A 12,273-nucleotide genomic window follows, 5' to 3' on the forward strand; every position below is an offset into this window, starting at 1 on the left:
CATCTGATCTTTTACCCCCATCCAGCAGGGTGGGTGGCTTTAGGCTACAGCCCCAAACTATGATAATGGGAAAGTACCCCAACACACAGAGGGGCAGGAGAGCTCTAGGAGGAGGTGAAACAATGGAACTGTGTAATTGTATACATTCATGCATTAATATAACAATGAGTCACATACAAAGGGAAAATGAAAGTACATTGTTGGACTCTGTTTTCAGCACTCATTGTGTTTCCATGTAACATGTTCTTGTCTTGAGTGTTACATGATAATTGGTTCCTCTGTCTGTTATTCAGATGTACCTGGAACACAATATCACAAGTGCTGGAACGATCTTGGCCAGACACAGCCAGGTTGGAGATAGGTGATTGTTAGTCATCAGCTTTTACATAAAAACCATTATCTAAGCCCGCGAAGACTCCTAACCCCACGGCCGAGCAGGGAGCGCCCCTTTAACTGGTTATGCAAGTTGCTATTTAACAGTGCAGACTGCAGCTCCAGAGAAGTATTCCCTCTTAAAATCGTTTTAATTATAGTCTAAACAAATGATCATGTCGTCAGCTCACAAAGCCGATTGTGCTCATCATTCCCAAAAATGTTGGCAGTCAGCTCAGAACAGATATATTTCTGTAACGTTCATCTCTTAAGACAGAATGAAGAGAATCAATTGGCTGCCAGGAGCCACAATTTAATCTGATACAAGTATATTATTATCACTTCACAATGCTGCCTCACCGTCAACCCCAAACATTCACTATCAATAACTATAAATGTCCGTATCTGTCTCTGACGTGAGTTATGATTAATAAGTTTCCTTGACATTGGAACAAAGCTGGAGACACAATGTAACACGTTTATGTTTAGCCTGTAATAGTAATGATTGGTCAACACCACCCCTGGCTTCAGCTCTGGATTCCTAGGACCGTAATGTGATGTTCAGAGGGTGACTTAAAATATAAACACTTTGCAATAGTGAGGAGCACCTGCAACTTGGCTTCTATGTAACAGCTGTCCGTAATCGTCACAATTTATATAGCGCCACTAATACCACAGTGATGTTATCCCAATAAGAGGACACTACAGCCACAGAGAGCTGATGAAACAAGCGCTCTGGTTCTATCACTTATCTCATTATGTGTAATAACAGCCCCCTAAGTGACCCATAACATTGTGACCATTACTACAGCTGTTCTAGGCTGTACCATGACCACGCTTTATCTGTATACACCAACATTAACTTGTAGTCTACTAAAATGAATTTTGCTCTGCTTTTTTTGGAACAAGCTGTTCTGCTTTGTGGCAGCATACTGGAAAAAATACCTTAATTTTTAAAATTAGTGGGAAAAAAAAAGTGCTTCCCAACAAATGATACAGTCAAAACACAGGCACAAAATAAACTGTTTAATGGAAAATATTCACAATGAACTAATACTAAGCCCGGGAGATCAGACAAAGGAGCGGAAGGAGAGACGGGAACGTTACTTAGAGACAAAACAGATGATGGTGAAAACACAATCTTACATCGCTGGAGAATGACGACTGGAAGTTGTAGGATCGATTTTCTAGCGCAACCCAGACTTCACGTAGTGCCCGAAACGAGCAGCGCCGGAAGTCATTAGCGGCACAATGGAAAATTGATTACACAATACATACAAAATTTCACACACCTAAGGTATTACACCAATGAGAGCTCATACAGTTGTAAAAGATCACATAATTTATTGAAAATTAATGAAAGAACTAGCTAAAGCCTTCCTATAACTGGACACACGTCAGCTATGTTTAGGGGTTAGAACTGATAAGGGGGTGCAGCAACAAAATAACCAAATTAAATTGATGGTTCATATAAGAGCTGAAGGGAGCATAGGACCCAAGTGACATCATGGCGAAAATATGGCGGGCGGCTGCAAATATCTCCAACCACACCGCGCTCGGAGCAATTCCAGACACAGTTGGATCTTGCGGTTTTGGCATCAGATTAGGTTTATATGACAACAAACACACATTGGATATGGTACAACAAAGAGCACGGACAGTAAACGACATTTCCAGCACACACAGGACGATACAAATAAGGTATGAGAAGGTGCATGGGGGCGTGGATACAATGGCGGTCATCGCCTCTTGCTCAGGGCAATCAATCTTCCAAACTAGGTGCATCTCTCGCTAGCATGGTCTTACTTACAACAATGATTGTTTAATGCTACAATTTTACAGCAAAATACAAAAAAACAGAACAAGAACTAATAGCAGCAAATGTCACGTGGTAAATACGTGGAATTTTTCCACCAATTCACCTGGTGCTGAGAAAGTGCTCAAAGTTGTATATACAGGTAAAAAAAAAAAAAAAAAAAAGTCACAATAAAAATGTACCACGGTACAAGTCGAACGTTTGCCAGTGCCAAGTTCCCTCTACCCTTTCAATCTTACATATATTGTAACTTGCCACAAAGCCAGAATATTATACACATTTACAAAGAGGAAATACCGTATTAGTACAATCTGTTGAATTTCAACTAAAAAAGAACGGTAAACTACAGTAATATCCGGAAGCGTCACATTATATAAAGCGTGCGCCACTTTCAGGCACGCCGGCGGGAGAAGAGCAGACTTCCGTCAATCTAAGAACTCTCTACATTTAACTTGATTTCAATTAGAACCTTACCCCTATAGAGGCTAACAAATGTGGGTCCTAGATGGACATAAAACACTATTTTAACCACGGTGCCCCTGGAGTGCCAGACGTGTAGCATCACCACCAGAAGCCAGAACACACAACAGGCTTTTTCTGGTGCCAGGTCGGACACGGTGGCAGAAACCACAGATGCCGTCCAGGTTATATTGGATTGGGCCAATATATACCTCTAAGGGCCCGGAGCAATCAACTGAACCATCATTCAGAACGATGTGAAAGCTTATTAAAATTAAAACTTATATCAGCAGAAATACTCCAGATAAAAAAAGCTGTGCTCATTAAAATCTATGCCAGAAAGCATCAGTCTATATAAACATTAATATATAGTTAGGCTGACAGAGCGGTTCATTTTCTTCCCTATGAGGCGGGCGGCTCTGTTGCTTTGAGACGTTGATCGTGTGGTCATTCTGTCGGGGAACTGAGCGCGCTCCTCTGCCGCGGCTTTCGCTATCTGTGCTTTCTTTAGTTCCCTGGAGGGAGCAAACAGTCATGGTTTATATATAGATATACACATATGTACATATCTTGTCATTTAAAGAGGGATAAGAGTTATATGAATTAGTAGATACTCATTTAATATTGTCAGCTCATTACTGGATATTAGTGACAACAAACGAGAACAAGCCTGGAATGGATATTTAATGATGGGTAGATTTTATAGAGGACTCTTAAACCCGCAGCAGGTAACGCCTACACAATCCTCCAGCACAATAAATATACACCAATAACTGATGGCAGACATGGTTAGGAGGACACGTACTTCTGGAGAAGGGCATTTTTAAACTTCTCAGCATTGAGTTCTATCCGCAGTTGCTCCGCGCTCTTCCTGGAGGCGGAGAGGAGTACGGAGTGTTTGATGAGGGCGAAGGACGACGGCCTTTTCTCCGGATCCGGGGAGATCATCAGCTGAAGGCACAAGAAGAGTTACGTCATTCACAACAGAGTACCGCTAAATACTACAGAGACCACCATGGCGACACCACTACCCAGGGAATATACTGTGCAGAATAGTTTCTGCTATGTGGGAGCTAGGAGTGATGCTTTGTTCAGGTGGTCGTAATCCCCCTGTACCCAGCTCTTATCTCTGAAAAATTTATCAACAACCAACCCAGTCACAGACTGCAAAGAAAGGGCAGGAGGTGTGGATAAAAGGGAAGACAATGTAGAACCATAATGAAATGAGCACAGAACAGCCCACGTCTCTTCCATACAATGATTATATAGCTACAACAGACACATTTACCTTTATTAAATCCACCAGCTCCTGGGACAATAACTGCGGCACGATTGGCAGCTTTCCTTGTCTAATTTCATGCCACTGGTCTCCATTAGATGGAAGCGGCTCTGCACCGGCAGCGCACCAGACAGTCAGCGCCAAGGCAAAAACGTCGGCTTTTGACAACTGAGAGTAATCCTGGTGGAGAGATAAAATAATCAGATACATCCGATACGGTTATGGGTTAGGTAGGATCATAGCGGATACTGTCACAGACTGGAGGCATAGATAGGATATACTGTAACACCGTTCACAGCCCTGTGAACACTTACAGGACCACAGAATCTTAGACGTGACTAAGTCACAGATATGTAGGATGCTGGAGGTTTACACTCTGTACATCTGAGCCAATGCTAATCTCAGCTAATGTCCGGTAACGGAGGGCACTGTACAATCACAAACGCACATCAGTACTGGTAAACTCTAGAAACATTTGTGAATGTTATTATAAATGCTATTATAAGAAATTTAAATTTTATGTCTAGCAGTCCACTGCAACATTTCCAGCTTTGTAAAACTTTCACGTGGGCACAGAAATTACTACAAAAGCTGAGCAGCCTCCAATCATCTAGGACAAAGCTCTAACACACGTACACTCACCTCCTGTAACACTTCATTGGCCAAGAAACGACTATCGCCTTCTTCTACCTGGGGACTGGTCGTCCTGGTCACATGACCTAGATCGCCTGTCCAATGAAAAGGGAGTGTTATTACATACTAGTAAATCAACGCAAAAGACAACATGGGTTGCTCTCTATAAAGAGGGACAATCCCCAAAATAATAGATAGCAGAGAAACCTACCTATTTTAAATGTTACTTTTCGAGGACAACAATCCTCATCATCAACTTCTTCTACAATTGTGCTGGGAACCAACGTCCGAGATATAAAAATGTTGCCTGTAGTGAAAATAAAAATAAAATGTGATCTACAATAAAGAGGTATCAGAGGAGCAATAACACAGGTCCTTTAATATCAGAGAACGCTGCAACAAAACGTCCCCAGAAAATAACTTACTTGGCTTTATATCCATGTGCACCAGGGACATGGAATGAATGTACTTCAGCCCACGGGCCACCTGTAGGAGCAAGTCCTTTAGTTCTGGCTCGGTAAAGAAGTGCATGGTGCGGTAATTTTCACTAATGGCGTCTGCTAAGCTACCACCTGGAGAACAAACAGTGGAACACGTTAGATCCAAGCCATCAGTGAGATACTGAACATACAGCTGGGCCCTGGTTACTCACCATTGCAATACTCATTCTGAATAAGCATGTGATCATCTTCTGCCCAGGCCGAGTAGTATCGTACTACATGAGGATGCTGCCCCAGCACAGCGTGCGCGTATACTTCCCGCAACGCGTTCTGCCTGCAATAAAACAAACACCATCACCCAGATGACCGACAACTGTACGGCAGGTTCCAGCAGGGGGAGCTGTGATTTCAGGACAGTTATAGCCAGCCTTACCCAGTCCTCATTATGGTGGCGTCATAAGTGCGATTGATGGCTCAGCAACTTTTTATTTTCTTGGAGCCACGACACTGGGGAAGGCAAGTCTGGCTAAACTTATAAATTAAAATGATTCCTACGGTCCATTCAATGTCTCTGTTACACAGATTACTTTAATTCCAGAATTGCTCAATTGTCAGATTCAAACGCCGACTGGGGTCCAACCGAGACACGGAATGTTATCAACGCTGCGCAGAAGATCCGTCACCAACACTTACTCATCAATAGAGCCAGCAAGAGGCTTCTTTGAGCGTTTAATAGCATAGATGCAGCCATCCAGCCTCTTGACGCACTTATACACAGCGCCAAATTCCCCGGAACCAATCCTCTCCAGTTCATGGAACTCAATGGCGTAACGGGATTTCATGTTGCTTTCTGTTATCGTAATTCTCTGTAGATGGGAGCAAAACAGGACAGATATGAGGCATCCATCCAACAAACCAAATATTTATAACACCTTAACCTGGTCATAAGAACTGTGCTACGTACATATTAAATGGAATACAACTGGGGAAAGCTAAGTAAAAGGATTTAGGAATCCTAGAAAACAAAGGTGAGGATCAGTTAAGTGTTGACATTTCTGACAACATACAGATAGGATTTCTTGTAAGAGGCTTAGAATCTATCTGAATCTATAAATTCATACAAGACATTACAAGGGTGATTTATCCAGGAAATCGGCAACTATCCCACCCAGGGTTTTGTGGAGCAATCCTCTAGGACTCTATGAAAACCGGAACTTTATGTCTTTATCCCTAATAAGTAACATTTGTGAGATAAACACTTACCTTAGCAGGCCTGAAGCTTTGCTCTTCTAATTCACCATCGCTGCCCTCCATAAATTCTGCACAGGAACTAAAGGATACACAGCAAGATGAGGACCAAACATCCATGGAAAGACTTAACGTGTCAAAATAATCTCAAGCATTGGACATTTTAGGGTTAACGTATATTATACTAGCAAAGTTTTAAAACAAATCAGCAATACCCAAATACTACAGAGAAAGATACTCACTCATTCCAGTGCGACCTCTTCCTCCTTCGACAGCTCCCAGTGGAAGCCTGAAGATCCACAGAAACTGGGGTAAAAGGGTTGATGTTAACTTGGGGTGCTCTGTACACGGACTCCGGCCTGTCGCACTTTTCCACGTCCTGGAACAGAGAGACTCCTCTATTCTTTAATCCACTGGAACCGATTCCACGAGCTTTGGACAATAAACTCTGTGGACAGAAACATCTTTTTAGAAAAATATCACAGTACCAAAGAACAATACAAAGCATCCAAACAGCAGAATTACTGACCCTTGTAGTTCCACAGAAAGCCTAAACCTTTTATTTACTGCATGAGACAAAACACTGCTAAACAGAGACAGCCTGAACACACTAGTACTACCAACTGGCACAAAGCTGCCCAAACTATTCATGATAGATATGTCTGGTTACTAGTCATACAACAGACATTACATGATAGCTGAACACATGACCACTTGTACAGCTAACAGGACATATCACTTATTTATATAGTGCCACTAATTCCGCAGGGCTGTACAGAGGCTATAGAGTCACTCGCATGAATCCCTACTGGAGCTTACTGTGCAAATTCCCAAACACACAACAATATGGTCAAATTTGATAGCAGCCAATTAACCTACCTGTATGTTTTTGGAGTGTTGGAGGAAACTGGAGCACCCGGAGGAAACCCACGCAAACACGGGGAGAACATACAAACTCCACACAGATAAGGCCATGGCTGGGAATCAAACTCATGACCCCAGTGCTGTGAGGTAGAAGTGCTAACCACTGAGCCACTGTGCTGCCCATCGTCTGTTTGCGATTCTTCAATTTTGTGGCTTAAAGTCATTTACACCTTCAGTATCCAGTCATTATCTAATCTTTAACCCAACATTAAATGAGTTAACAGAAGATAATGAGGTATTGCAGGAGGTGCCACTTTCAGATTTAAATACATTAAAACTACTTGATGCGAGTAGTGGCACAAACTCTACATATGATCTACAGAGCAGTCACTGCTACGACGTTCCAGACGGTGCTCCTCTTGTACAGAACATGATGGATATTTAAAGGGCTGCGTGCACAGCTTCAGTGTTTGACTTGGTTCTTATTTGGAAGCTTTGGCCTTAGTGACTGGCTCTTAATACCTCCCTTTCCAGCTCCTGGGATAGGAAACAACTCCCCCCCCCCCCCCCTCGTGACTACATTCCAGAGGAGATTGGGGGAAGGGGCACAGGAACCTCCCCAGTCCTATAGAAACAGCTCAGTCACCATATAACAAAGCACCGCAACACTGACCAGGTACAGAAACCATTACAGTATACAACACAGACACATGGAAATATACACACTAACTGCACAGAGCTATTACATGTGTGTGCAATTGTATGTATAAGAGAGATTATATATATATATATATATATATATATATATATATATATATATATATATACACATACATACATAATATATATATATATATACATACACACACACACACACATACAGAGAGAGAACCTGTATACAACCATCTACAGCTCACATGTACAGCTATATACACACCTGCAGATCTACATACAGCTCACATGTAAAGCTACCTGCACAGAGCTACATACAGCTCACATGTACAGCTACATACACAGCTGCACAGAGCTACATACAGCTCACATGTACAGCTACCTGCACAGAGCTACATACAGCTCACATGTACAGCTACCTGCACAGAGCTACATACAGCTCACATGTACTGCTACCTACAAACCTGCACAGAGCTACATAAACCTCATGTGTACCGCAACATACAGCTCACGTGTACAGCTACATACAGCTCACGTGTACAACTACATACACATCTGCACTGAGCTACATACAGCTCACATGTACAGCTACATACACACCTGCACTGAGCTACATACAGCTCACGTGTACAGCTACATACACACGGCACCTGTACACAGCTACATACAGCTCACGTGTACAGCTACATACAGCTCACGTGTACAGCTACATACAGCTCACATGTACAGCTACATACAGCTCACATGTACAGCTACATACAGCTCACATGTACAGCTACATACAGCTCACATGTACAGCTACATACAGCTCACATGTACAGCTACATACACACGGCACCTGTACACAGCTACATACATACCTCACACATAAAACGCCTGCACACAGCCACAGGTCACTTGTACAGATCCCATAGGACCTCATTTACAATAAGAAGCAAATCCAGCCATAGGGTAGAAATGTACAGCTGACACCTGGCCCAGCAGCAATGCCAGGAGGGAGAATGCAATTATCATTCTGCATACAGGAAATATGAAGGTGCACCTTCTAGTTGTATTTACCCCGAGCATGGTGTCACAGCTAGCTATATATATATCTATATCTATATATATATATATAAGCTCCATATTGTCCTTTATACCATACACAGATACCAGCAGCAACCTGTGGTATACCTCTATCTCATCTGTCCAGACAGCTCCATAAGCTGCACATTAATACAGCGTTACAGATCTATATAATCTACACAGTAACACTGATCAATACCATAGAATATCAACCATGATAAACACATCTGGAGTTTGTATGTTCTCCCCATGTTACGTGGCCTTCATCCAGATGTCCCAGTTTCTTCTCAGTCCAAAAACACACTGGTCAGACTAATACCTGCTGACAAGATGGGACCCCAGTGTGAGAATGTGGGGTAGAGAACTTAGACTAAGCTCCATATTCTCTGTACAGTGCTGGTGGAGGGTCCACAAATACTCACTATAGAAACATGTTCTAGTGCACTATACGCCATAGACTGAGCTCTAACACTCACTCTGCCATATTGTTGCTGCACATAGCTAGTCTTGGGCTGGTTACACGCTACAGTGTTTTCATTCAACTATTGGGACAATCACCCGATAAACGACCGTTCAGCCTGATATTGCAGCATTAGTGAGTAATGTACACAATGAGCGAGGATCGTTCCAAAGCAGCTTCCAGTCCTGCAGTGTGTAACACTCACGATCTCCATAGAGTTTACAGAATCACCATCTCTTCAGCAGATTGTTATGACAGATGAAGAGAACAGATCGGAGGGGAAATCTTTTAAAACCAGTATAGTGTGTACACACGGCAGCTGATCGGGAGTCACTACCAGTCCTGTCACACAACTACTACTGGATGATACATGTCCCAGGCTGTGTCCGTCCACACAGTGTATACACACAGGGACTGTCACTAACAGCTAAAGAACTGGAAACTCCCCCTATAAATAACACTAGTAATATCACCATTTACAAACACTCATGTAACTAAATGTAAGCTCTTGGGTCCAGACACTACATCATGTTACACACCAGCCACTAACTCACATTCATTTCACTTTTGTACAAGATCACTGGCAAAACTATACAGACTCTAATCTCTCCCCCTAACTCTGTACACAAAGTACAATACATAATAATGTAACTTCTACATCCCAAGATGTACCCACCACACAGAGAGCGGTACAGGAGCGCTCTCCCCTATGGGGTGTCAGCAGAAAGTAATATGGGGCATTGGTTGAGTGTCAGACAGTAATGTCAGTAAAAGGGGTCAATGTAAGTATTGATATGGGGATTGTGCAATGTAGGGCAGTAATAATTTAGGGCATCAAAGCAGTAATACAAAGTGGCCTCACCCTGAGGGTGTTACAGCAGTCACATGGGGGGGCCTTCAGGGTGTCAGGCAGTAAGATTGGGATGACAATCAGGGTCCTCATCTTAGGGGGTGTGTCAGTGTCTTGCAGGATGTGTCATGAAGGATGCTCACCTTGGGGCGGTGCTGGGTGTCACATTAGCAATATGGGGGTGTCTGGCAGTAATAAAGGAGGGTCCTCGTCTTGGGGGTGTGTGGGGTGTCACACCAGTAATAAGGGGGTCCTCACCAGTAATAAGGGGGGGTCCAGGGTGTCACCAGTAATATAGGGGATGTCACCAGTAATAAGGGGGTCCTCACCTTTGGGGTGTCACCAGTAATATAGGGGGTGTCACACCAGTAATAAGGGGGGTCCTCACCTTTGGGGTGTGCAGGGTGTCACACCAGTAATAATGGGGTGTCAACAATATAGGGGTGTCCTCACCTTTGGGGTGTGCAGGGTGTCACAACAGTAATAAGGGGGGAGGGTCACACCAGTAATATAGGGGGGGTCCTCACCTTTGGGGTGTCACACCAGTAATAATGGGGTGTCCTCACCCTGGGGGGGGGTGTCACTAGTAATACAGGGGGGTGTCCTCACCTTTGGGGTGTGCGGGGTGTCACACCAGTAATAATGGGGTGTCCTCACCCTGGGGGGGTGTCACACCAGTAATACAGGGGGGTGTCCTCACCTTTGGGGTGTGCGGGGTGTCACTAGTAATAGGGTGTCCTCACCTTTGGGGTGTGCGGGGTGTCGAACAGCCGCAGCTTACGGAAGGTCTTGTGGGGCGGGGTGCCCGGACAGTCGGGGATGGGGGAGCTGGAGCCCTCCCGCTGCTGTCTCCGGTACGGGGACCCGCTGTAGTAATCTCCGGGTGATTTGACAGGAGAGGACCCGATCCCCTCCTCCTCCTCCTCCCACGCCCGGATCCCCGGGCTGCCGTGAGGCGGACGCCCGTTGGGGGAGTCAGATTCCTGGAAGGCCGAGTCCTCGCCCGTACTGTTGCCGTCCTCCTCCTCGCAGTCACTGGGTGAGAACAGCAGCTTCTGGCGGATGTAACTCATGGCGGCGGCGGAGGGTCACCAGGCAGCTCGGGTCACACGCCCTGAGGCGCTCACCATGACCTGCGGCGGGTGGAATCTGAGCGCTGTGCGGGCGTCTCCGGGCGCAAATCGGGTGTTATGTCAAAGTCGGGTGTAATCCGGGCGGTCGCGACTCCGTCAACCTGGCGCAACCGTTAGTCACAGGGGGCGGGGCACGGGGCGGGCCAATGGTAGCGCGTCGTGCCGTGACGTCACCAGGCGGAGCCACAGCCGGCCAATAGCGTCGCCGGACTGGGTTCAAAATGTCTCCAGCAGCGGCCGCCTGGCTGCCTCGTGCGCGGACTGCGGGATTTGGCGCGAAGTGATGCGGAGGGGGCGGGGCCAGAGAGTCATGTGACCGCGGTGATAAACACACGACCGACCCCCCTCCTCCTGGGACACGTATGGTGGACAGTGATCATCCCCTCCCTGGACAGTGACATATCACCTCATACAGAGGTGTGAGAGCTGCTGCATTATACAACACCCCATTATTATACATACATACATACTGGGTGTACACCCCATCATTATACATATACATACATACATACATGCTGGGTGTACACCCCGTTATTATATATATATATATATATATATATATATATATATATATATATATATATATATATACATACATACTGGGTGTACACCCCATTATTATACTTATACATACATATATATATATACATACATACTGGGTGTACACCCTCCTATAATCTGGCGATGCAGCAGATAACAGGACATTCCCCCCTGCACATACATCCAGGACACTGCAGCAATATATACATATATTGTACACAGAAACCTGTATGTATTAGTCATTGTCCTGCAGCTGATACACTGTATTGTGTGTGATAATATCACATATAACTGAGTCACAGTGAGTAATGTAATATATAATGTACTCGGCACTCCTGCCCAGACATGTCCTGTACACATCTCTCGCCCCGGGGCTGAGATCTGCCTTGTACTGTCAGAGGTCACTCTACTTACACACAACTAAAACACTTCACCTATCAAT

The 12,273-nt window shown here is 44.6% G+C and overlaps 1 protein-coding gene across 2 annotated transcripts; it reads right to left on the reverse strand.

The window, feature by feature from the left end:
- Positions 1 to 1,385: 1,385 nt before the first annotated feature.
- WEE1 (WEE1 G2 checkpoint kinase) lies at positions 1,386 to 11,473 on the reverse strand. 2 transcript variants are annotated; one of them, XM_075188509.1, is made up of 11 exons: positions 10,902 to 11,473; positions 6,490 to 6,695; positions 6,263 to 6,329; positions 5,693 to 5,865; positions 5,212 to 5,333; positions 4,985 to 5,131; positions 4,771 to 4,866; positions 4,569 to 4,654; positions 3,936 to 4,106; positions 3,453 to 3,598; positions 1,386 to 3,162 (listed from the first exon to the last, which is right to left on the reverse strand). In XM_075188509.1, exons 1-11 carry the CDS (start codon positions 11,229 to 11,231, stop codon positions 3,009 to 3,011), a joined length of 1,698 nt encoding a protein of 565 aa, XP_075044610.1. In that variant the 5' UTR covers positions 11,232 to 11,473; the 3' UTR covers positions 1,386 to 3,008. The 2 variants fall into 2 exon arrangements, with proteins under 2 accessions (XP_075044610.1, XP_075044611.1); XM_075188510.1 differs by lacking the exon at positions 10,902 to 11,473 and adding an exon at positions 7,127 to 7,540.
- Between the last annotated feature and the right edge of the window lie 800 nt (positions 11,474 to 12,273).

This window comes from Mixophyes fleayi, chromosome 10 (genome assembly GCF_038048845.1).
Source record: "Mixophyes fleayi isolate aMixFle1 chromosome 10, aMixFle1.hap1, whole genome shotgun sequence".
Classification (NCBI taxonomy): domain Eukaryota; kingdom Metazoa; phylum Chordata; class Amphibia; order Anura; family Limnodynastidae; genus Mixophyes; species Mixophyes fleayi.

What these genes read in the sequence shown, in the direction of transcription:
- WEE1 (XM_075188509.1), bottom strand. Translation starts at nt 11,231, where the DNA reads ATGAGTTACATCCGCCAGAAGCTGCTGTTCTCACCCAGTGACTGCGAG. An exon ending in ACACCCCGCACACCCCAAAG is followed by an intron (nt 6,696 to 10,901) that starts GTGAGGACACCC and finishes TTCTGTCCACAG; the next exon opens with AGTTTATTGTCCAAAGCTCG. An exon ending in AAGAGGTCGCACTGGAATGA is followed by an intron (nt 6,330 to 6,489) that starts GTGAGTATCTTT and finishes TGTATCCTTTAG; the next exon opens with TTCCTGTGCAGAATTTATGG.